We start from the raw sequence: 25,638 nt of genomic DNA, 5'->3' as shown, positions 1-25,638 counted from the left end.
ATAATTCAGGTCCTAGCCTTATGTGAGAGCCTGGTTTTATCCAAACCTGAATACAGGTATAGTTGATTTACCAGCACCTTTAGGACCAACATTTCTGATACTAAGCCAGGCAGTTGTTAAGTGAGTTTTGCCCCCTTTTACGACCTTACTTGCTGTGGTAATATATCATAATCATCATATTCTGCAAGTCCTCGTATAGCTTTGCATAAGATCTGGGGACTTCACAAACGCTCCTCATGAGGGCAGTAGTGCCTTTATGATGGGGGTTTGGTCCTGTTTGGGTCTGCAAAGCTTAGAGAGACCAGGTATATCGGTGAGAGTTCACAGTACCCAGCCGAGCCATTCCCATGAGACCTTTGGTGCCTGGATATTCTCACGGGACTTTCCGCAGTCTATTATCAGCCCTGCTGAGGTTGAGGTCATTGTTTTGATTTTGTACTTGCATTTTCTTTCAATAAAAGCTGGTACCTGGGTTCTCTCGGGACTGGCATTTTGCTCAGACGGTTCCCTGCGTCTCATTTCAAGTGCCAGACCACCACACTTGCTCCAGTTGTTACATGAACCTCTGCAGTTGTTGAGTTAGTAACAGCTGTTGAGTTAGTGATGGTGAAGGGAATCTGGTTTCTCTATTGACTTTGCTTGCCAGATGGTGGCAACAGGTGATCACAGGATGCTGTAACCATCAAAAATAGGAGTCAGTAGCCAAGCACCAGAATTTTGATGGTGTGAGTGTGGGGATTCTACAATAGCTGTGTGAAAAGCAGACATGAGTCACTTTTTCAGCATCGTTGTAACTTCAAAATGGTCACTAAATGAAAAGTTGTAATTTGAGGACTACCAGTATATGTGTGACTCAGAGAGAATTGGACTCTGCCTCTTTTGTTGGTGCCAAGCCAGACCAAGAACTCCTGATTAACAACTCAGCATAAATCCCTGGATATGGGAGGAGGCAAAGATCTGTGGTCCTTTAATGCACACATTCATGGCTGAGATAATCTGCCTCTGAATCCAATCCCTGGTCCGTCCACACCTTTCAGTTTTCCTCTCACCCAGAATGAGCTTCTGTGTGTTGTTGCTGTGGCTGCAAAGGACTCACTTAAAGGGGTTCCCTGGTTAGCCAAGAAATAGGCTAAAATCAGCCTTTTGCACTGGAGGCTCAAGAATATCCTTAGGATGTTTGATAGCCAATTATTCCTTTGCTGTTTGTTCCCCTCTCCTAGACCCCCTCGTGGCCATGGCTTCATCTCCCGGAACCCCAGTTCTTTGTAATGGAGGATCAACAGTGGCTGAGCTTCCAACGCAGGTAGGAGGATTCTCCCCTCCCCTCCCCAGGTGTGCCAATCTCCCAATAGCAGAATATCACAATTGGAAGGGATCTTGGAGATCTTCTAGTCCATCCCCCCCGATTCAAGCAGGAGACCCTATACCCTTTCAGACAAGTGGCTGTCCAGTCTCTCCTTAAAAACCTCCAGCCCACAATTTCTGAAGGCAAACCCTTCCATTAGTTAATTGTTCTCACTGTCAGGAAGTTTCTCCTTAATTCCAGGTTGCCTTTCTCCACGATTAGATTCCATCCACGGTTTCTTCTCCTGCCTTCTGGTGCTTTTGAAAATAAGTTGAGCCCCTCTTGTTTAGGGCAGCCCCAGAAATATTGGAACACTACTATTGTGTCTCCCCTGATCCTTCTTTTCTCTAGACTGGCCATATCCAGTTTTTCATATATTTTGTCTACAGGCCTTTAATTATCTTAGCTGCTCTTCTGTGCTTCCAAACTCTGAACATCTTTTTGTAATGTGGTGACCAAAAGTGAATGCAGTATTCCAGGTGTGGCCTTACTAAGATTTTATAAAGTAGGACTACTACTAAGCCCAAGGTGAAAAGAAAAGTCCAGGCTTGACTTTTGCACAGAAATTAAATGTTGAACTCCACTTCCCTTGATTCAGCATGATTCAACGGTCACCACAGTGGGTAAAATTGGTGTTGGGTTTGGCCAACTTACCCAAAGTCTAGCTCATCAGCGAAAGCAAAGTAATTTGGGGTTGCTGCTCCTGTGGAATCAACCAAACCAATAAAACATTAACTAGATGTATCTCTAGCCAGAGGCACTTTGTTTCTGTAAAAGTTCTCCAGAAGAGATGTCTGTCAAGGAATTGCAAGCAGCTGTCAAGATGAAGTCAGAGACACATAATCTGGATTTGTAGTTCTTTATGTAAATATCAATAGATTTAACATGCAAATTTACAGCAATCTTTGTCATCATCCACAAAAGAAAGAAGGTAAGATAGGAAAACAGGAACATCCTGAGGTAAATCTAAACCACCATGCAGAACACAGAAAGGGAAAAAGGAGGGAAAAGGGGGAAATGCCCTTTCTACTTATAGCAACCAATCGTAGTGTACATTCCATCCTGCATAAGTCAGCACTCTCTAACGAATCAGTTACAATTGTGTTCTGGCCAATTGTAGACTTTACTGTTCCAGCTACTATATTCAATATCCTACATGCCCGTTGGCCCTACCTGGAAACTGTGGAGGTTTTTAATTAAGAAGAAGAGGCACATGTAATCCATTGAAGTGTTCATTGTAAGGAATATTCATGAAATACATTGTGTTTTTTCCCTTCCCTGTGTCAGGATTTGGTATCATTTGAGGATGTAGCTGTGTTTTTCTCCATGGAGGAGTGGGCCCTGCTGGACTCTGAGCAAAAAGCCCTGTACCAGGAGGTCATGCTGGAAAACAAGAGGAACGTGGCCTCATTAGGTGAGAGATACTGTTAAGATACTGATATTTAGTAGCCAAAGGTCAAATCTTATATTAACTTAATGTGGAATTTGTTGTCTAGTTTGGAAATAAACAATCACCAGCCAAAACTTCCAAGAGAAAACAATGGTAATTTTATTCTCTTTGCAAGGTGGGCAAACTACACACACGCAGGTACACTGTATACACCCTAACCATCAATACATTTGCCTTATATTCTAACCAAATTACCTCCCACCTCTTCTTCATCGGCTTAGTAATAATGATGTCACAACCTATCCAAAGTGTCTAAATACATTATCTCCACCCCTGATCACATCTCCCATGACTCTAATTCTATCTCCCCCTGCCCTTATTTATGAATTTCCTTTTATGGTCCTAGTTCCCAGGGGTTGTTCTCTAGAGTAACTCTCAACCGAGTTCATGAGATTAGAAACATATGCAATGTATTTTATTCACAAGCCAGCATGTCTTTTTACAATTCTGTAAAAAAATTAAACACAACTTTGTTTCCCACATTAATATCAACATAGCACAATGTTTGGAACAAATGGGAGTTTGGAAGAAGTTTGATACTATTCATATAGAGCAATGGTGCTTGATCCCTTTTGCACTAAAATTTGTGTTAACTTTTTTTATTGTTGCAACCAGGTGACGGATGGGAGATGGAGGATTTGGGCCAAGAGGCAGCAGCACCTTTGCCAAAAGACAAAAAGGAAGTTGTAGGAAAGATGTATGGAAAGCCAAGTTGTGAGCTAAGCCAGTTAACGGGGGAGCTGGAGAATTGCTCTGATCTACCTTGTCCAGATACCGATGTCTTATTGGAAGCAGATGATTGCCATGAAAAGGAAGTGTGCTCAAAGTGTGGGAAAATACTCCAAGATGAATCTGGATCATGTGACTGTTGCCAAAGCCCTGCTGGAGAGAAACAAGATGAAAGCAGGCAACACCCCAGAAGGAGCCTTCCTCCTCCTTTACGTGAAAGAATAGAAGAAGGAGGGAAAGCATACAAATGTACAGAGTGTGCAGAAAGCTTCGATACAAGCCGCTGTCTTCCTTCACATAAAAAGATTCACAAAGCAGAGGATCCACACATATGTCTGGATTGTGGAAGGACCTTCAGGCAGAAAAAACATCTTAATTCACACAAGAGGGTCCACAAAGAGAAGGAGCAGCATCAAGGCTTCCCCTGTGGAAAGACCGTCGGAAGCAGCGCCTCCCTTACTTCCCATCAAAGCCTCCACAGACAGGAAAGGTTGCACCGACGCAGGGAGGGTAGAATGAGGTTTACTCAAAGCAAGGAACCGAATTCCGGAAAAAAAGACCCACTGGGAAGAAATCATGTAAATGCCTGGAATGTGGGAAGAGCTTCCGCTCTGCAAGTGACCTCACTTGCCATAATAGGATCCATACAGGGGAAAAGCCATATCATTGCGCCGTGTGTGGAAAAAGCTTTGCACAAAAGGGCAATTTCAATTCACATAAGAGGATCCACACTGGAGAGAAGCCGTATAAATGCACAGAGTGTGGAAAATGCTTCAGTGCCCCAGGTACTCTTACTTCCCATAAGAGGATCCACACAGGGGAGAAACCCTATGAATGCCTGGAGTGCGGAAAAAGCTTTAGCAGAAGTGGTGCTCTAACCTTACATAATAGGATGCATAAAGGGGAGAAACCTTATCAATGCCTGCAATGCGGAAAAAGCTTCAATCAAAAAGTTCATCTTAAATCACACGAGAGGATCCACACGGGAGAAGAACCATTTGAATGCACGGAGTGTGGAAAGAGCTTCCATTGTTCTTCAACCCTTACATCCCATCATAGAATCCACACAGGGAGAAGCCCTTTCAATGCCTGCAGTGTGGAAAGCACTTTTCCACTTCTGGTGGCCTTCATGTCCATGAACGGAGCCACACAGGGAGAAACCGTACAAATGCTTGGAGTGTGGAAAGAGCTTCCGTAAATGCGATCATCTAACGTCACACAGAAGAATCCACAGTGGAGAGAAACCATATCAATGCACCAGGTGTGGGAAGAGCTTCAGTAATTCACGTAGTCTTACTGTCCATAAAAGGATCCACACAGGTGAAAAGCCTCATAAGTGCCCTGAATGTGACAAATGCTTCACTGATTTGCGGTCCCTCGCTCATCACAAAAGGCTCCACACTGGAGAGAAACCATACGAATGCCGCACGTGTGGAAACAGCTTCAGTGCAAAAAATAGCTATGTCATACATAGCAGGACCCACACTGGGGAGAAACCCTATCAGTGCCCCGAGTGTGGAAAACGCTTCAGTGATTCTGGAGCACTGAGGATCCATAAAAGGATTCACACAGGGGAGAAACCCTTTAAGTGCATGGAGTGTGGCATGAGTTTCAGGACAAGTGGTTGCCTTGGTATCCACAAGAGGATCCACACTGGGGAGAAACCGTATACATGTCATGAGTGCGGAAAAACCTTTAGACATAATCGTTCATTCAGGTACCATCGAAGGCTTCACTCAGGGGAAAAACCCTATAAATGCCTGGAGTGTGGAAAATGTTATAATGATAGTAGCAGTCTTACCTACCACAATAGGATCCACACAGGAGAGAAACCGTTTAAATGCATCGAGTGTGGAAAAAGTTTCAAAGATGTTTGCAGTCTTACCGTCCATAAAAGGACCCACACAGGTGAAAAGCCTTATAAGTGCACTGAATGTGACAAATGCTTCACCAATTCGGGGCCCTCACTTGTCACAAAAGGATCCACACTGGGGAGAAACCCTATACATGTCATGAGTGCGGAAAACCTTTAGATATAATCGTTCACTCAGGAACCATAGAAGGCTTCACTCGGGAGAAACCCTATAAATGCCTGGAGTGTGGAAAATGTTATAATGAGAGTGACAGTCTTACCTCCCACAATAGGATCCACACAGGAGAGAAACCGTTTAAATGCATCGAGTGTGGAAAGAGTTTCAAAGATGTTTGCCGTCTTACACTCCACAAAACAATCCACACGGGCGAAGCCACATCAGTGTGTGGAGTGTAGAAAGAACTTCAGAACCAGAAGTGACTTTAGGTGTTGACTCCCTATATTTCCCTGATGTTGGAAGGAATCAAGCAGTGGATTTACTACACCCATGTGGAGAAAGTGAGGACAGAACAAAGAGAAGCAGGATCTCCAGTGAGCTCTTCACTGGGAGAAAGTGGCAGACGAGAATGAACTATTGGATTAATGAGAGACTCGAGAGTTGTGGCAAAAGTGATAACTGGAGGGATCGCGCTGTGTGTCTGCACCACCTTTAACCTTGATTGTGTTTAACTGATTTCTAGTCTGAGATACGATATTGATTGTGCTTGTTTTTATGAATGCCCCAATTTATGCAGCAGCTTAATACTTAGCTTACACATCTCAGATACAGGCTCTTTTGGGTGGGTAAATCGGACAATTCAGGGAACCAGCTTCAGAAAATACAGGTGGCCCTTGACTTATGACCACAATTAAACCCCAAATTTCCATGGCCAAGCAAGACAGTTGTTAAGTGAGTTTTGTGCCATTTTACAAGTTTTGCCACAGTTGTTCGGTTAGTAACAAGGTTATAACGTAATCTGGTGTCCCCTTTGAGTTTGCTTGTCTGAAGGTCTCAAACGGGGATCCCCTGACCCTGGGATACTCCCAACTATCAAAAATACAGGCCAGTTGCCAAGTGTCTGGATTTTGGTCACATGACACAGAGATGCTGCAACTGTTGGGTGAAAAAATTCATAACTTCGAACCATCACTGAAGAAATGATTGTAAGTTGAGGACTAATCGTAAAGCAGTAATTGATTGTTATAAAGGCAAAATCATTAATGTTAAGAATGTGTTTTTTTCTGTCTAACTGACAATTGCCCATTCATTGAAACCCACCTTGGAAAACACAAGGAAGAAATTTCTTAACATAAAAATAGGTCAGCACCTAGACTAGGGGTCTCCAAACTTATTTTAAGAATTGTGGACTTCAACTCCCAGATTTCCTCTGGCACAGACGTTACCATGCTGGTTGGGAGATTCTGGGAATTGAAGTCTACAAGTCTTAAAAGTTGCCCATTTTGGAGAGCTGGGGCCTAGACTTATGGAATTGTGATGTGTTGCTTTTTCTAATGGCTTCCTAGTGTAAAGTCTTTAAGTGTCCAATACATTGAAAATGGAGAAAGAATTATAGTCAATATTTCCTTGCTCTTCAAGAAAAGGATTACAAAGCATTGTGAAACAAAGAACAGATAATCTGAGCTGGAAGGGATCTTATAGGTCATCTAGTCCACCCCCCCACACACAAGTGGGAGACCCTACACTTTTTCTGACAAATTGCAGTCCAATCTCTTCTTGAAGTTCTGAAGTGATGGCGCTCCTACAACTTCCGAGGGCAAGCTGTTCCATTAGTTGATTGTTCTCACCGTCAGAAAGTTTCTCCTTATTTCCAGGTTGAATCTCTCCTTGTTCAGTTTCCATCCATTATCCCTTGTCTGGCCTTCAGGTGCTTTGGAGAATAGCTTGACCCCCTCCTCCTCTCTGTGGCAGCCCCTCAAATTTTGGAAGACCGCTATCATGTCTCCCCTGGTCCTTCTCTTCACTAGACTAGCCAGGCCCAGTTCCTGCAACCGTTCTTCATATGCCTTAGTTTCCAGTCCCCTAATCATCCTGGTTGCTCTTCTCTGCACTTTTTCTAGAGTCTCAACATTTTTTTTCATAATGTGGTGAACAAAACTGGATGCAGTACTCTAGGTGTGGTCTTACTAAGGCTTTATAGTGTGGTATTAGTACCTCCCTTGATCTCGATTGTATCCCTGTTAATGCAATTTAGGGTTGCATTAGCTTTTTGGGCTGCTGCTACACACTGCTGGCTCATATTTAGCTGGTTGTCTATTAAGACTCCAAGATCCCTCTAACAGTTACTGCTATTGAGCCTGCTTTCACCCAGTCTATATGGGTGCTTTTGGTTTTTCTTGCCTAAGTGTAGGACTTTTTTTTCTCTACATTGACTTTGTTAGTGTTTGGGGATAAACCCCCGAGCAGAGTGCACAGCAGCAGTCAAGCCAGGCAGCCAAATGAGAGAGAGAGGCTGGGCCCAAAAGTATACACACACTTGAGACAAAAACACTGTTTGTGGTTTTAAATAGTTATTTTAATTCACACAGAGATTAAGAAGAGTCATTCAGTCCATATGTCAGTATCCAGTATATTCATCCAGTTACCTAGTCTTTTAAACAGTAAATACAATGTCTTTATCTGCTTGTAAATCTTCTTCTTCTGATACCTTTCTCTCAAAGACAATGCTGAATCCACAGCTCACCAAGCAAACAGTCCTTGTGTTCAGTAGAGAGAAGTATCTTGCACAGTAGACATCTCATACAGGAGTAAACAGTAGTAGGCAGACAGACAGCAGACAGACCAGAGACCAGTAACACCAGGAACCAGCAGGACCAGGAATCAGACCAGGAACTCGAAACCAGGAAGTGTTACGTCTCTCTCACTGCCTCTTATTGCAGCTTGCAACCGCACCCATAATTATGCAATGACATTGCAGTTTGGAGCTTAAAGTTGCAAACACTTAAACCTAGGTTTTATATATTCATTCACCCAAACCAGTTGGTGTATCCATATACCCAACATACTCCCCTTTTGGGTGACATGAATATATAATGCCTTTACAATCTGAACCCATATTTTTCACAACTCTCTAGGTGCTTAATGGCACCTTGGGCTTTAGTAAAATTATCAGCTATATTGTCCTCCGACATACAGTACTCTAGCTGAATCATTTTACTATTTACAGATTGTCTTACATTTAGATACCTCAAATCTGTATGCTTGCTCCTAGTTTTTACTGCAATACTTGTGGCCATTTGAATTGCTGCCTGATTATCTTCATGTACAACTATAGGGTAATTTACAGTTATACCCATATCATTTCAACATTTGTTTATACATAGTCAACTCAGTACATAAAAATGATAAACAGGAGAATTCTGCCTCCATAGTAGACAAACTTATATGCTGTTGTCTAATTGACTTCCAACCAATTAATGTCTTACCCAGCATTATGGCTGTTCCTGAAGTCGACTTTCTTGTGTCTCTTTCTGATGCAAAACTAGCATCTGCATAAGCACTCAATATGAGATCACCTTCTGGCTCTAAATACAATGCATGGTGCAATGTTCCTTCAAGATATCTTAAGATTCTCTTCAATGCTATCCAGTGACATTGAAGCGGGTCATTATTGTGTCGTGCCAGCTGATTAATACTAAAAGCAATATCTGGCCTTGACCAATTGCTAATATATGATAAGCTACCAATCAAAGATTGATACAATTCCTTATCACATTTGGGACTTGTGTATCCATTTTGCAAACATCCTGACTCATAGGAGTCTTTACAGGCTTACAAAGTTCCATCTTATAATCTAATAGCAATTTAGATATCTTATCTTCTTGAGATATCTTAAACCCTTTCAGTGTTCTCAGTATATTCAATCCTAGATACCTCCCTATCTCACCTAATTGCCCGATTTTGATTTTCTTGGCTAATGATGATATTATTTCATTTGCTTCATCACCAGTCTCAGTTATCAGAGCAATATCATCAGCAAACAACAACAATAATGATATCCTCCCATTCTTTTCTCTCTTAAATAGACATGGGTCGGCTAAACCAGCTTTAAACCCTATATTGTTCAGTTCCTTTACAATATACTGGTTCCATTCATAGCCCGATTGTTTAAGACCATAGAGGCTCTTCTTTAACAACCAACAATCATTATTATTATCACCTTTCAATCCACTAGGCTTTTTCATATATACAGTATGTCTTAGTGGAGCATGCAAGTAAGCAGTTTCCACATCTAAATGGTTAACTATATACTTCTTGCTTACTGCCCACACTAAGGCTGCCCTTAACGTTGCTGCTTTAAGACTAGGTGCAAATACTTCATCATAGTCATTTGCACTTTGTCTAAAACCTTGGGCTACTAATCTTGCCTTATGGATTATGTTTCCATCCTTATCAGTTTTTAACTTAAAAATCCATTTGCAGCCAATGGGTTTTATACCAACAGGTAATCTCACATTTTCATATACCTTCATATCCTTCAAGGATTTCAATTCCTTATTCATTGCTGCATACCAACTTTCTTTCTCTTTAGAAGGATACCTTTTTATCTCATCCACAGTAGATGGTACTCTATTTACCTGGCACACTGTGTTAGCCTGGTATCTATCAGGCGGTCTAGATATACGTGTAGTCCTTCTGGGAATTACAGGGCTTGTATGAGGACTTTCTTGAGTTACTACCTGGTCCTTTTCCTCATCTTGCTGAGCTATTTCTTCTATTTCTTCTTCTATGGGCACAATCTCTTCCTGTACTTCTCTTTTTACTTTATTTTTAAAGTTACAGGGATAATTAATGGGATTTCTGTAGGATTCAATAATCACTTCTTTATTGTTATCCTGCTCTAACTTATCCCATCCTACGTGCTCTAGAAATTGGGCATTGGCACTACATAACACTCTAGATGTGCCTTTCTCCCAAAATCTATATGCCCTATGGTTAGCTTGGTAACCAACGAAGAAAAATTGTTTAGCTCTGTGTTGCCCTTTACGCCTGAGTTGTGTAGGGATATGCACCCATGCTGGTGCACCAAATGTGTGCAGGTAACTCAGATCAGGCTTCCTGCCATGCCACATGGTGAATGGTATTTCACCAGTAGTTGAGTTAACCACGTTGTTCAATAAGTTATTAGCACACATTGCAGCCTCCCCCCACAAAGAATCAGGTAATCCAGAATCAGTTAACATTGTTCTAACCATTGCCTGTAGTGTTTGGCCTCTTCTCTCTATAAATGCGTTGTGTTGTGGTCTGTATGGTGCAGATTTCTTATGCTCTATACCAGCTGCCTTTAATCTATTCTGGAATTTGCTGTTAACAAATTCCGTACCATTATCTGTCACCAGGGTTATCAGTTGCCTTTTAGCCTTTCTTTCTGCAAACTTTAACCAGTTGAAGAAATGTTGATATGTTTTAGTTTTGCTTTTCATTAAATAGCAAAACCCATGGTCCATAATGCTCAGTATATATCGAGCACCCCCCATACTGGGTTTCTTTGGACCTATAATGTCTGCAAATACTACTTCTAAAGGTTCTTTAGTTTTGAAACCATTTAGCCTATTTGCAGGCAATATTTTACTCTTATCTTCACAGCAGATATTACAACGCAAATACTTATCACAGGGCTTTAACCTTATTCCTTCAGATAACTCTACTGTACGTTTTAGCATTTTAAAATTTACATGCCCCAAACGCCTATGCAATAAATGGATACATTCATCATGAGGCTTGGTATTATTAAATACAGTCTGTGCCTCCCCTTTCTTACTATCATGTAAGACATACAATGTTCCATTTAAAGCTGCAGTTACCTTCTTGTTATCCCTTTCCAGTATGCACTTATTATTCTTAAATGTAACCACATATCCTAATTTATCTAATTCTCTTACAGAAAGTAAGTTCAACTTTAACTGTGGTACATACAACATGTTTATATTCTGGTTTAAACATGGACAATATGCAATACCTTCACCCTTGGCCTTGAGATGCCAACCGTTAGCGAGTGATATACGTTGAGAACTTGTAGACATTTTTATAAACTTTGTCTTATCTCTCGTGATACAGTGGGATGCTCCACTGTCCACCACCCATATATCATTCTTCATATCACAGTTGCTAAACGTGGCCAGTTCAAAGGATTTCTTTGGCTTCTTTACATTCTGGCGTTTTCCTTTTCTGCAGAATCTTGCCAAATGTCCTCTGCCTCCACAATTAAAACACTTTTTAATTGTGTATGCTGTTGAAGATAACTTCTCTTCCTCTGGGTGCTTCAGCTTACATAGCTGGTTTCTTTCAGGCTTTGAAGATAATTTCTCTTCATTAGGCTTATCTCCTCTCAGCTGGTCACGTTCACTCCTTCTCCTGGATTCCTCTAATAGCCTGCCGGTTATCTCAGTTACTGATAAACTGTCTTTAGGCAGTACCTCTAAAGCAGTCACAAAATCATCATAGCTTCGATCCAAAGAAGACAGTATAATGTATACTTGTTGCAACTCATTAAATATAAGCTCTTTTTCTTGTAACTCTTGAAAAATGCTTTTCATACAGTTTAAATGAGTTAACATGTCTCCATTTTCATCAAGATGTGTTCTAAACAGCTTCCGTGTAAGATTAATATGAGCTCCTACACTGTCTCGAACATAAACCCTCTTGAGATTCTCCCAGCAGTTGGCAGCACTTTCCTCTCCACGAATATGTATCAGTTGCTGGTCTGAGAGAGTTAGTCCTATGATGCACAAAGCCTGTTCATTCTTTTGTTTATAGTCCTGTATCTTTTTGGCATCCTCATCAACAGTAGGATCCAAGTTAGATACATCTGGTGGGTTTGTTATTATGTCCCACAAACCTTCTCTTCGTAGCAGTAAACTACACTTCATTGACCATGAAACATAGTTTGTTCCATCTAACCTGGATATCATGGACAGACTTGGCAAATTTACTTGTGCCATTGCTCTGCAGATAAATAACTATTCAACAAACAGTTTGTCTTTACAGCAATGTGCAACTCACCCCAAAAACTCTCTCTGGTATATCCTGGTTAGCTAGACTGTGCACACTGCTGGGCCCATAACCAATGTTAGTGTTTGGGGATAAACCCCCGAGCAGAGTGCACAGCAGCAGTCAAGCCAGGCAGCCAAATGAGAGAGAGAGGCTGGGCCCAAAAGTATACACACACTTGAGACAAAAACACTGTTTGTGGTTTTAAATAGTTATTTTAATTCACACAGAGATTAAGAAGAGTCATTCAGTCCATATGTCAGTATCCAGTATATTCATCCAGTTACCTAGTCTTTTAAACAGTAAATACAATGTCTTTATCTGCTTGTAAATCTTCTTCTTCTGATACCTTTCTCTCAAAGACAATGCTGAATCCACAGCTCACCAAGCAAACAGTCCTTGTGTTCAGTAGAGAAGTATCTTGCACAGTAGACATCTCATACAGTAGTAAACAGTAGTAGGCAGACAGACAGCAGACAGACCAGAGACCAGTAACACCAGGAACCAGCAGGACCAGGAACCAGACCAGGAACTCGAAACCAGGAAGTGTTACGTCTCTCTCACTGCCTCTTATTGCAGCTTGCAACCGCACCCATAATTATGCAATGACATTGCAGTTTGGAGCTTAAAGTTGCAAACACTTAAACCTAGGTTTTATATATTCATTCACCCAAACCAGTTGGTGTATCCATATACCCAACAGACTTTCATCTTGTGAGGTACGGCCCAGTGCTCTTGTCTGTCAAGATCCATCTGGATCTTGAGCCTCTCTTCTTGGGTGTTAGCTATTCCTGCCAGCTTAGTATCATCTGCAAATTTGGTAAGTTCCCCTTCTATTCCCTCATCTAAGTCATTAATGAAGATATTGAAGAGTACTGGGCCTAAGATAGAACCTTGTGGCACCCCATTGCTTACTTCCCTCTGTGTAGACTTAGACCCATTAAGGACTATTAGTTGAGTATGGTTTGCCAGCCAGTTGCGAGTCCATGTAGTAGTGGTTGTTAGCAATAACAAGGTTACCTAACATACTTTGGGTAAAATAATATATATAAACTATGATAGTAAGTTTAAGTGTGTGTCACTTTAAACTGCAAAGCATGTAATTTTGGGTGCGGTTGTGAAACCGCCATAAGAGGGAGCAAGAGAACCTGCTGGATTGCTGGTTTGCTAACTGCATGTTACCTGCTGCTGAGTTTTTGAACGTTGAAGGAAGAAAGGAGGTTTGACTTATATCTCTACTGCGAGGAGATATATTACTGGACTGATATTTGTAAGTTTACTAACCTCTTTTTAGACACTGGATTTTGCAACTTAATAATCCCTGAACGGACTGAACTAGTGAATGATATATGGACGGTTTCACTATGCTAAAACTCTTACTGGAATAAACTATTTAACTAGCACAGTGTATCTTTTTTTACTGAGTGTAAGCTACAAAAACGTTTATCTCACATACTTGCCTGCCTGCCTGTTGTGCACATTCTGCTAGGGTGTATCCCTAACAGTGGTGCTATCTATTTCACCTTTTTCTAGCTTACTAAGAAGTAGGTTGTGATCTATTTTGTCGAATGCCTTGCTGAAATCTGAATATATTATCTCCACAGTATTTCTCTGGTCTACTAATTTAGTCGCTATGTTGAAGAATGAAATAAGATTAGTTTGGCATGATCTGTTCTTAACAAACCCATGTTGCTAGTTATTACTTATTTCTAGATGTTGACAGATCTGTTTTTTATTATCTTTTCCAGTATCTTCCCTTGTATTGATGTTAGGCAGATTGGTCTATAGTTTGCTGGGTCTGTTTTTTTTTAAAATCCTTTTCTGAAGATGGGAACCACATCAAATCTTTTCCAGTCCTCTGGTAGTTCCCCGGTGCTCCAGGATTTTTGAAAGATATGGTGCAGTAGTTCTGAGATGACCTCTGCCAGAGCCTTTAAAATTCTGGGATGTAATCCATCAGGCCTCGGTTATTTGTTTTCATGAAGCTCAGACAGGTGTTCTCACTATTTTTTTTTGCTTATTTTAACTTTTATTTTCTGGTCTGTCTTTTACAGTTATTTTTTATATCCTCAATAAAACCTGAATATTCACAATAAAAGTTAAACTCTCAGAAGGGGGAAGATGGCGAAGAGACCTAAGATTCTTTGGAGAAGGCTCAGTTTTGCCTGGGAACAAGGCCGGATGCACAGTTTGTCCTCTGGCAATTGGAAGGCCAGAGTCTCATCAGGGGTGGTGTATCTTGCTCCTTTTTGGATTTGTGGAGTTCAACTCCCTGGCTCAGGAATTTTGGAAGCTGAAATCCAACAAGTCATAAACGGGCCTCAGTTTCCAATCTCTGGACTACAGCAGCATTTTTCAACCTTCTCAAATTCTAGAAGTTGAAGTCCACCAATCAAAAAATGGTCAAGGGGCTCCATCCCTGGTCTAAATAGAAGGATCCCTGGAGATCCACTTAACAGGGTAAACTTAGAATCAAGGCATAAGTGCTTCAGCTTGTTTCAGAACCCCAAATGTCCTGTTGAAAGGCTCTAAAATGCCTTTCTTCTGAGGATTCGGTTTTCCTGCTGGGACACAGACAACTACTTGGAAGCGGGTTCCTTTAATTTTCAGGAAGGCAAGAGATAGCAAGAAGTCTGCGTTCCTGGGGCTAGCCAGCTTTGTGTAATAAACTCCTGATTTTTATACCTTTTCTCCTTTTGTGTGTGAGTGCTTGTGTTTGTATTTCTTAATGTTTTAAATCCTGTCAGGGGGTTGTCTTCATTTCCGCCAGAGGGTAAACTCTGTGGGGTGGTTTGATTGGATTATCAGTTTCATCCTAATGTTTTCTTATATTTGTTTGGTGGCAATCTCCTGTCTTTTGTCTATTTGTTTTGCTGATTTGGCATGACCTTTTGTTTGTAAGGGATTTCTTTTTCTTGTTTCCTAGCTTTCTTAATTACTTGGCTTTTGTCTAGGGGGGCTTCTTTCAATACCTTTTATCAAATCTCTTTTCCTATGCAAGTTTGCTTTTATGGCTAGCCTGATGTTCCCCTGGCATTTTTCCTGCTTGGGTGTCACCCCTGTCCTGGTGAAGTTCCCTTTCCACAGTCCTATGGCACATGGCAAAATGCACCAATGGGGAGGCTGCACCCGTCTTTAGTGCAAAAAAGTCAGTATCTTCAATGCCGTTGTAGCTTCGACCACTACTCCAATGACCATAAGTCAAGGACTATTTGTAAGACAGCCATTGTTTGTTTGTTACTAGGGCACAATCTTGACTGTTAGTCATTGAAGGGAGTAAGTTGTAAGTTGAGGACTATGCTAAATGGATAAGAGAAGCTCCTTTTCCTGCCTAACTTTGCTCCCTCCCTCTCTCCCCTTTCTCTGACTGCCTGGGGGTTGGACTAGAAGACCTCCAAGGTCCCTCAAACCTCTGTTATTCTGTTAAAGGGCAACTCGCTCCTTCACTTTAAGGCTCCGCATCCCCTTCCCCTTCCTGCTCCCGTCCCTGGGCCTCGTCCCCTCCCTCTCCCCCCTGGTTCTCTGGGCCGCCTGGGGCGAAGCAGCCCTGGACTCCCTGCCCAGCTGAGCCTCCCACGCGGGACCGATTCCCCCGGGGCAGAAGGTTGGGGGCAGACGAGGGGATCCCCGCTCTCCGCCCTGTAGAAAATGGGAGGAGCTATACGCGTTTCCGGCTTGGGCTCTGCAAAATCCTGGCTGGGGTCCTTCCGGGGAGGGGGATTCCCGAGCGTGGCCGGGAAGGAAGGAAGCGTGGCCAGCGGCGATCGCGGATCCTTTCCTGCCCGGGTCTCTTGGAGAGCGGATTCCAGTCGAGGAAGAAGCCGCGTGTTTCCTATTGAGGGCCAGGTAGAAAGCTCCCTCCTTCCTCCCTCCCTCCCTCCCTATCTTCCCTCTTCTTTCCTGGGAAATGCCGGGACAGGTGAGCCTTCCAGGCAGCTTCTTGGGGCGCTGCTAAGATCGCTGCTGCCGCCCCCACTTCCTCCTGGGGGAGATGATTCTTATTCTCCTTTCTTTTCTGCCGGCCCTTCCCGACCGTTTCCCGTCGCTTCCTTTGCTCTGGCGCCGTTTCAGGTCCAGGAGGCTCCGAGTTGAAGGGCTGCGAAACCGGCGGGGAGAAAAGGGGGGGCGATCCCCCCCAGGCGCTGCTGTTTCGGGGAGCCGCTCAAGACGAGCCCGCTCAGGAGAGAGCATCGGCTCAAGGCTCCTCCGGACGCCCTTCCATCTCTTCGCCCGCCTTCCTTTCCTCGTTCCCATCGTTCAATTGAACTGCATTTTTGGGTGCATTTAAAGAGGCGTCGCTCTTTCCTGTGGGCCATTGTTTCTCAACCTGGGCAACCTTGTGATTTGTGGGCTTCCAAACCCAGAATTTCCCACGTGTGTTGAAGTCACATATCTCACAGCTGAGATAATCTGCCTCTGAATCCCAATCCTGGTCCTTCCACACCTTTGGTCTTTAATGCACACATTCATGGTTTTCCTCTCCTTGGTCACCCAGAATGAGCTTTTGTGTGTGTTGCTGTGGCTGCAAAGGACTCACTTAAAGGGGTCCGTCCCCTAGTTAATCTAGAAATAGGCTAAAATCAGCCTTTTGCACTGGATGCTCAAGAATATCCTTCGGATGTTTGATAGCCAATTATTCCTTTGCTGTTTTTTCCCCTCTCCTAGACCCTCTCGTGGCCATGGCTTCATCTCCCGGAACCCCAGTTCTTTGTAATGGAGGATCAACAGCGGCTGAGCTTCCAACTCCAGGTAGGAGGATTCTCCCCTCCCCTCCCCAGGTGTGCCAATCTCCCAATAACAGAATAACACAATTGGAAGGGATCCTGGAGATCCTCTAGCCCCTCCCCCTGTTTCAAGCAGGAGACCCTATACCCTTTCAGACAAGTGGCCGTCCAGTCTCTCCTTAAAAACCTCCAGCCCAAAACTTCTGAAGGCAAACCGTTCCATTAGTTAATTGTTCTCACTGTCATGAACCCCAGAAATACTGGAAACCCCTCAAATATTGGAGCACTGCTATTGTGTCTCCCCTGGTCCTTCTTTTCTCTAGACTGGCCATATCCAGTTCCTGCAACTGTTTTTTGTGTCATTTAGTCTCAAAGCCTTTAATCCTTGGTTGTTGTTTGCACTTTTTCCAAAGTCTCCCCATCTTTTTTCTAATGTGGTAACCAAAACTGAACTCAGTATTCCAGGTGTGGTCTTTACTCTGGGTTTTTTTGAAAGCGGTGAACATAAAAGCCCAAAGTAAAAAGTAAAGTCCGAGCTTGGCTTTTGTAGAGAGCACAGCAGCTGCCCAGATGACGTTGGAGACACTGACATAGACTTGGAGACTTTTATATTATCATAAATATATTTAACATGCAAATTTACAACAATCTGTCATCATCCACAAAAGGAAGAATGTAAGATAGGAAAACAGAGGAACATCCTGAGGTAAATCTGAAGCATCATGCAGAACACAGAGAGGGGAAAAAAGGAGGGAAAAAGGGAAACGCCCCCTTTCTACTTACAGCAGCCAATCGTAGCGCAGATTGCATCCTGCATGAGTCAGCACTCTAATCAGTTACAATTGTGTTCTGGCCTATTGTAGACTTTACTCTTCCAGATACTAAATTCAATATCCTACATGCTCCTTTGCCCTACTTGGAAGCTGTGGCTTTTCTTTAAGAAGAAGACTAGCCTGTAATTCATTGAAGTGTTCGTTGTTAGGAATATTCATGGAATACGCTGTGGGTTTTTTCCCCCTCCCTGTGTCAGGATTTGGTATCATTTGAGGATGTAGCTGTGTTTTTCTCCGTGGAGGAATGGGCCCTGTTGGATTCTGAGCAAAAGCCCTGTACCAAGAAGTCATGCTGGAAAACAAGAGGAACATTGCCTCCTTAGGTAAGGGATTATGTTACTGTAGTGTAAAATAATATTTTAAAACTTAATGCACCTCAACTCCTGTAGTACTATTATTTGTTTTTTGTTGCTGTATTCTTCTCTAAAGTGCTGATTTTCAAATTGGCAAGCTATTTATCTCAGGTTTTCATGCTTTTCTATGAAGCCTGGCTTTTCTTCACGAATGGACAGTGTGGAGAGTACTGGCCTTCACAATTCAGTCTCTCCCATTTGCTAAGAATCAAATTCAATCTTACACATGCTGTGCAGGAAGGGAACAAATAACCAAGTGGAACAGGTTAAACGCAAAGATGGAGTATATAAACCACAGTTTAATACAGTACTGTAAATAAAAGACTGTCAAATACTGTACACTGCAGCGACCATTGCTATGCTTTTGTCAAGAAATGGTCGACAGAGAAGGAAGACACATTATTGCCCTATAATACTTCCTCCCTGAACCATAGTATTGATCTTACTGAACAGCTCTGAGCCAGCCTCTCTCTCTCTCTCTCCAGGACAAGATACTGGCCTTTTCCATCAACTCTTTCTTAGGCTAGAAATGTCTTCCCAAGGAAAGCGACCAAGCTCTACTCCAGCTCAACATGGAGGTAAGAAACAAAGGAAAAGTATCAATTTGGACTTGAAAATGAAAATAATTAAAGCCCATGAGAGGGGAAGAAGGTAAAGACCTTAGAAAAAGGAGGAGGACTGGCTTGTTCCACCATATGCATGATCCTTAAGGTTAAAGAAAAGATAAAAAAGGCGATTAAATCAGCTCCAGGAGCCGATGCCATAATCACGAGAAATAGGACAGACCTCTTTTCAAAAACAGAACAGCTCCTTGTGCTTTGGATTGATGATCCGATCCCCAAAAGAAGTCCCGTTAGTCTTCATCCGATTTAGGGAAGCATTTTAATTCAGCGTTTTTGAAACGCTAAAGTGAACAGCGGGTGAAGAGTACCATGACACCTTTGGAGCCGGTCATGGCTGCTTTGCGCGATCCTGAAAATAATAATTACTGTAACTTACGAACAACAAGTAAAGCTGGGTGTGCTGATGAAGCTGTCCAACACTTTCCAGACCAACTGGATGAAATTTTACTGTAAATATATATTTACAGTGTGTGGCAGGCATACATACATATAGACATACTTACATACATACATACATTCATACATGTAACATCAATTTATATCAAGTTTGTGTCAGCATCTCTGACTTCATTTGGATCCTACTGACCAGTTCCCTGACAGGTTTCCCCTGGGTGGTGGACGTGAGCAGCTCAGATAAAATATTTAATTTGTTTGATGTATGCAATAGATTGGAGCATCCTTCTGTACATTTCTACTCCTACTTAGTCTGATAAAATGTCCTTCAATTCCACATGAAGTTTCCCATCCTAGCCTCTTTCCAATCCTGCCTGTCCCACTTTGTAGAAAGCTTTTTAGAAGTTGCTTTCATTTTGTTGTTTTTGGTCTATACTGACTCTATGACACTTAAGAGCCCGATAAGAATCCACAGATTTAACACAAGGATTTATACTCCTTGCAATCATCCAGTCGGAAAGAGTGCTTATGTCCAGATGACTGCAAGGAATATCAATCCTTCCATCCTCCATCGTTCAATCAGAACTGAAGAAGCTTCTTGGATGAGAAGGGAAACATGTTCAAGGAAAAAGAAAGTCCAGTTGCCTTAAGAAAAAGCCCTTTGGGATAAGGAGGAATGAACACCTCAGGGTAACTGAGAACCAGCTTTTTCAAGGAAAAACCTCTTCATGGAGATGAGGCTGAAGCTCATTTCCCAGGTCCAAGGATGTCAACATTTCTATCTTTTCAGATTGAAAGTAAACCAATAGGTTCTCTATCATCAAGTCTATTGTCTTTTACTTAGAACTGAGTATTTGTATTTGTACACTATTGTTTTATATATATTTTTATCCTTTTAATATAATAAGGCATCAAGGGTTTCCCTATGGCAAGCTGGAGGCCAATAAATGTAATGAATAAATGAACAAATGAATGAATGAAGGCCTCTTTTTAAGTGTCCTTTCTGCTTCCTTTGAGCTAAATCTGAAGCAGTAGAGCTGATGGTTCTCACCCCATAAAATTTAAATGATCTTAGCCAAGATTTTCACATTTTCGTTTTGTACCACCGAGGACAAGAGAGAGCCGAAGGTAAAATCTTATTTCAACTTAATCCTAAGCATCGCACCATGTGTCAGGGTTCGAAGTAACAGACCCAAAAGAATCAAAACTCTGAGGTTTGATGATTCCTCAAAGTACAGATTTATTAGGCAAGTCCTTTTGGCACAGCTGCTGAAAAGCTGACTCTGAAGGTCCAGCGGTTTCGCCCCCCAATTCAAAGTTCTTCCCCCAGTCCACTCATCCATCCCATGGTCCAATTGGGTCACAGTCCAAGTCCAGCTGTTTTCCTCATGTGCCTCACCAGGTGCTGATGAGAACATCCTTGGTTCCCAGGGGAAAGAATTCTATTTTGGCTACACATGCCCAGCTATCTCTACTCCCCCTTCCCATTCCCACAGCTCTGCCCAGCCTCGCTGTGCCAACCCTGAACATGATCCCAAATGGTTTTAGGATTGTCACCATGTTTTGAACCAATGTGATTTGGGAGGAAGTTTGGTACTGTTCAAATACAGCAGTGGTGCTTGATCCCTTTTGCACCTAAGTTTGTGTTAACTTTTCTTTTTCTATTGTTGCAAGCAGGTGACAGATGGGAGATGGAGGATTCTGGCCAAGAGGTAGCAGCACCTTTGCCAAAAGACAAAAAGGAAGTTGCAGAAAAGTTGTATGGAAAGCAAAGTTCAGAAGAAAAACCATTAACGGAGGAGCTGGAGAATTGCTCTGGTTTACTATGTGCAGATATCAATGTCTTATTGGACGCAGATAATTGTCATGAAAAAGAAATGTGTTCAAGGTATGGCAAAAACACTCCAAGGTGAATCTGGATTAGGTGGCTGTTGCCAAAGCCCTGCTGGAGAGAAACAAGATGAAAGCAGGCAATGCTCCGGGAAGGAATTCTTCTCCTCCTCCTCTACGTGAAAGAATAGTAGAAGGAAACCATACAATTGTACAAAGTGTGCAGAAAGCTTCAGTACAAGCTGTTCCCTTGCATTGCATAAAAAGATTCACAAGCAGAGGATCCACACAAATGTCTGGATTGTGGAAGGACCTTCAGTCAGAAAAGTGATCTTAATTCACATAAGAAGGGCCCTACGAAGAGAGGAAGCAACATCGGTATGTTGATAGGGAAAAAGCTTAGGAAGCAGTGCCTCCCTACTTCCCATCAAAACCTCTACAGAGAGAGAGGTTGCATCAACTCAGGAGGGTAGAACAGAGGATTACTCAGAGCAGGAACCAAATTCCTGGAAAAAAAAGCCCCACTGGGAAGAAATCATATAAATGCCTTGAATGTGGGAAGAGCTTCCGCTCTGCAAGTGACCTCACTTGCCATAATAGGACCCATACAGGGGAAAAGCCATATCACTGCATGGTTATGTGTGGAAAGAGCTTCAGTAATAAAAAGGAGTCAACTTAAGTCACGCGAGAGGATCCACACGGGAGAAAAACCATTTCAATGCATGGAGTGTGGAAAGAGCTTCCGTCTCTTAACTCTGAACACCTTACTGACCATCCTTACCAGAATCCACACAGGGAGAAACCCTTTCAATGCCTGGAGTGCAGAAAAACCTTTACTTATTTCTTTATACAACCATACATAATGAGCTTCAGTCAAAAAAGGTCATCTTAAGTCACAGGAGAAAAACCATTTCAATGCATTGTGGAAAGAGCAGATCCACATGGGAGAAAAATCCTTTCAATGCATGGAGTGTGGAAAGAGCTTCCGCCCTCCCAGAATCCCTCTTAATTCCAGTCAAAAGCCATCAAAGAATCCACACAGGGAAACCCTTCAATGAATCTAAATCGCCATCCCACAGAATCCACACAGGGGAGAAACCTTTGCAAATGCCTGGAGTGCAGAAAGAGCTTCAGTCAAAAAGGTCATCTTAAGTCACATGAAAGTGATCCACACGGAAGAGAAACCCTTCAATGCATGGAGTGTGGAAAGAGCTTCCGTCGCTCTGAATCACTAAATACGCCATCACAGAATCCACACGAGAAAGAAACCCTTTTCAATGCATGGAGTGTGGAAAGAGCTTCTGTAGATCCAACATCTTAACTTCCATCAAAGTATCCACAGAGGAGGGAAAGCAAATCAATGCACCGAGTGTGGGAAGTGCTTCAGTAAAAAAGTAGCCTTAATACCCATAAAAGAATCCACACAGGCAGAAAAGCCCTATAAGTGCACCGAGTGTGACAATGCTTCACCAATTCATTGGGAGCCTCACTTGCCACAAAAGGCTCCATTCTGGGGAGAACCATATAAATGCTTGAGTGTGGAAAAACCTTTAGCAACACCTCTTCTCTAACCATACATAATAGGATGCATACTGGGGAAAAGCCTTATAAATGCCTGGAGTGTGGAAAGAGCTTCAGTGAAAAATCACAGAAATGGTCAACTTAAGTCAGTAATAAAAGTCAATAAGTCATATCGAGAGGATCCACACGGGAGAAAAACCATTTCAATGCATGGAGTGTGGAAAGAGCTTCACCGTCATCTGAATACCTTACTGAGCATCACCAGAATCCACACAGGGAGAGAGTGCGCTTTGAATGCCTGGAGTGCAGGAAAGAGCTTCAGCTTGAATCCCTAAAAGAATCATCTGAAGTCTAGATCCAACATGTATCCACAGAGGAGGGATCCACAAGGGAAAAACCATTCAATGCATGGAGTGTAAGAAAGAGCTGCGTCTCTCTGGGGAGGAACCTATAAATGCTTGAGTGTGGACACCTTACAGCCATCACAGAATCATAGGCCAGGAGAAAAGCCTTATAAATGCCTGGAGTGCAGAAAGAGCTTCAGTGATCAAAGCAGGTCAACTTAAGTCACACGAGAGAGAAACATCGGGAGAAAAACCATTTGCATGGAGTGTGGAAAGAGGCTTCCGTCGCTCTGAGATGCCTTACTGGAGCATCACAGAATCCACACAGGAAAAACCCTACAATGCCTGGAGTGTGGAAGAGCTTCAGTCAAAACATGGTCATCGCATTTGGTGGTGCGTCAAGTCAAGAGGGATCCACACAGGCTTTCAATGCATGGAGTGTGGAAGAGCTTCCGTGAAAAGTAGCTATATCGTGACATAGCAGAATCCACCTATGGGGGAGAAACCCTTTCAGTGCCTGCAATGTGGAAAAGTGCTTTTCCCGTTCTGATAAGCTTTCGTGCCCACAAAGTCGGACCCCACACAGGGGAGAAACCGTAGAAATGCCTGGAGTGTGGAAGAGCTTCTGTACATCCAGCATCTTAACTTCCCATCTAGTATGCCCAGAGGAGGGAAACCAAATCAATGCACCTAAGCGTGGGAAGTGCTTCAGTCAAAAAGTCATCTGAATACCATAAAAGAATCCACACAGGCGAAAAAGCCCTATAAGTGCACCGAGTGTGACAAAGGTTTCACCCATTCGTGGGGCCTCACTTGCCACAAAAGGCTCCATACTGAGGAGAAACCATATGAATGTTGCATGTGTGGAAAGAGCTTCAGTGCAAAACAAAGCTGTGATGTACATAGCAGAATCCACACGGGAGAAACCCCATGAATGCTTGGAGTATGGAAAAAGTTTCAGCAGAAGCAGCAATTTAAGCTTACATAATAGGATCCATACAGGGAAAGAGCCATATCACTGCAAGATGTGCAGAAAGAGCTTCACAGAAAAAGGCAATTTCAACTTACATGCAAGGATCCACACCGGAGAGAAGCGTATAAATGTGCAGAGTGTGGAAAATGCTTCAGGATCTCCGATGCCCTTAACTTCCCATAAGAGGATTCACTGTGGTGGTCTGGCACTTGAAATGAGATGCAGGGAAACGTCTGAGCAAATGCCAGCCCCAGCGAACTTTTAAGAAAGAAATCGAAAGTACAGAATCAAAAAACAATGACCTCAACAGGATGAGAACATACAGGCAGGGAAAGTCCCATGAGAATATACAGGCACGGAAAGTCCCATGGGAACGTCTCTGCTGTGTACCTTGAACTTTCACCTATTTTCCTGGTCCCTCTAAGCCCGCAGATCAAACAGGATAAAACACCCATTGCCGAAAGGCACTACTGCCCCCACCAGGAGTGTCTGCAAATCCCTAGATCTATGCGAAATGACTGTACAAAGGACTTAAGAAAAATGATTAATAAAATATATTACCACATTCCCTCCTTTTTTATTTATTCAAAGATGGGGGTGTTTTAGTGGCATAGTACACAGTTCCTCGCGACCTGGTCCCATACGCTGAAAAGGCTGAGGTGCATATTTGAAATATATTAGGAATACATTGAATACAGCAACATAACATAATAAGTATAACAACAATTATCACAACTAATTGAAGCAATAAACGTAACCATGAGCTGTCAGGAAGCCAATCCCATAGCAAAGCCCAAAGTGACTTATTGAAGCCATCTTTTCCTGCTTCGGTGTTCAGCTATAAGGTCTTCCATATCATGAACAGTTCTTGTAATGTTGGGCTCATAATTATGTATAAAAACACACAATAATGTGAATGAATTAAGGCACAAACTCCTCCTTTAGCAGCTAACATTATGTCTAAAGCATAACGATTTTGTAAAGTAACTTGGCGAATTTCAGACACTTCTTCATTCAACATCTTAATGCTTCTAATAGTATTATTAAACATAGCAACAGTAAAATTATTTAAAATATGAATATCTCTATAGTTCATAGCTATTCCCAAAGGTGGGATTGCTGCCCTAGAAATCTGAGTCCACAAATTACCACCCACAGTCAGGCCAGAATCAACTCTCTCGGCGATTACGAATACGCATCCCAATCGGTAAACCCTCCAATTTATAGATGACAGGAATTACAAAAACCTATAGTACATACTCCAGACCAATTCTTTGGCCACTGTTGATAGGCAGCGTCCCCACATAACAACCATAACCCATCCGGAAGGGGAAAGTATTTTAAATGCTGATGATAGGTATTGTCAGAGCTTGACTTTCCCACTTCCACATTAGCCACATCCAATTACAGAGAACATATGCTCCGTTACCAATGTCAGACCTCTTAGTGACTGTTTGATTTATACAACAGTCATAGGGAAACTCCTTCAAAGCCTGGGATAACGTAGAGGATATCCCGATTTATGCAGCTGTTCTCCACTCCAATTATTGCTTTTTACACATTTCATATATCCTCCTTCCAAAGGAATCACCTTCTTGCAGAGTGTAGTATTTCCCAGCAAAATAGATTGAGTCCCTACAGGGGGATGGTAATACACAA

The 25,638-nt window shown here is 42.4% G+C and overlaps 2 protein-coding genes across 2 annotated transcripts in view; both read left to right on the top strand.

Moving 5' to 3' along the window:
• The window catches only part of LOC113454004 (uncharacterized), a 104,725-nt gene that overhangs the window by 44,381 nt on the left and 34,706 nt on the right, over nucleotides 1-25,638 (top strand). The window lies entirely within an intron of this gene.
• On the top strand, nucleotides 1,235-7,705 carry LOC113453742 (uncharacterized). The gene is given in 7 exon segments (XM_087927649.1): nucleotides 1,235-1,303; nucleotides 2,633-2,759; nucleotides 3,411-3,610; nucleotides 4,039-4,594; nucleotides 4,597-4,677; nucleotides 4,680-5,477; nucleotides 5,480-7,705. Coding segments are annotated over 7 exon segments (2,145 nt in total). The 3' UTR covers nucleotides 5,794-7,705.

This window comes from Pseudonaja textilis, chromosome 2 (assembly GCF_049901715.1).
Source record: "Pseudonaja textilis isolate UNSWEBS1 chromosome 2, rPseTex1.2, whole genome shotgun sequence".
NCBI lineage: Eukaryota > Metazoa > Chordata > Lepidosauria > Squamata > Elapidae > Pseudonaja > Pseudonaja textilis.
The sequence above is the reverse complement of the archived record's forward strand: the minus strand, read 5'-3'. Positions and strand labels throughout refer to the sequence as shown.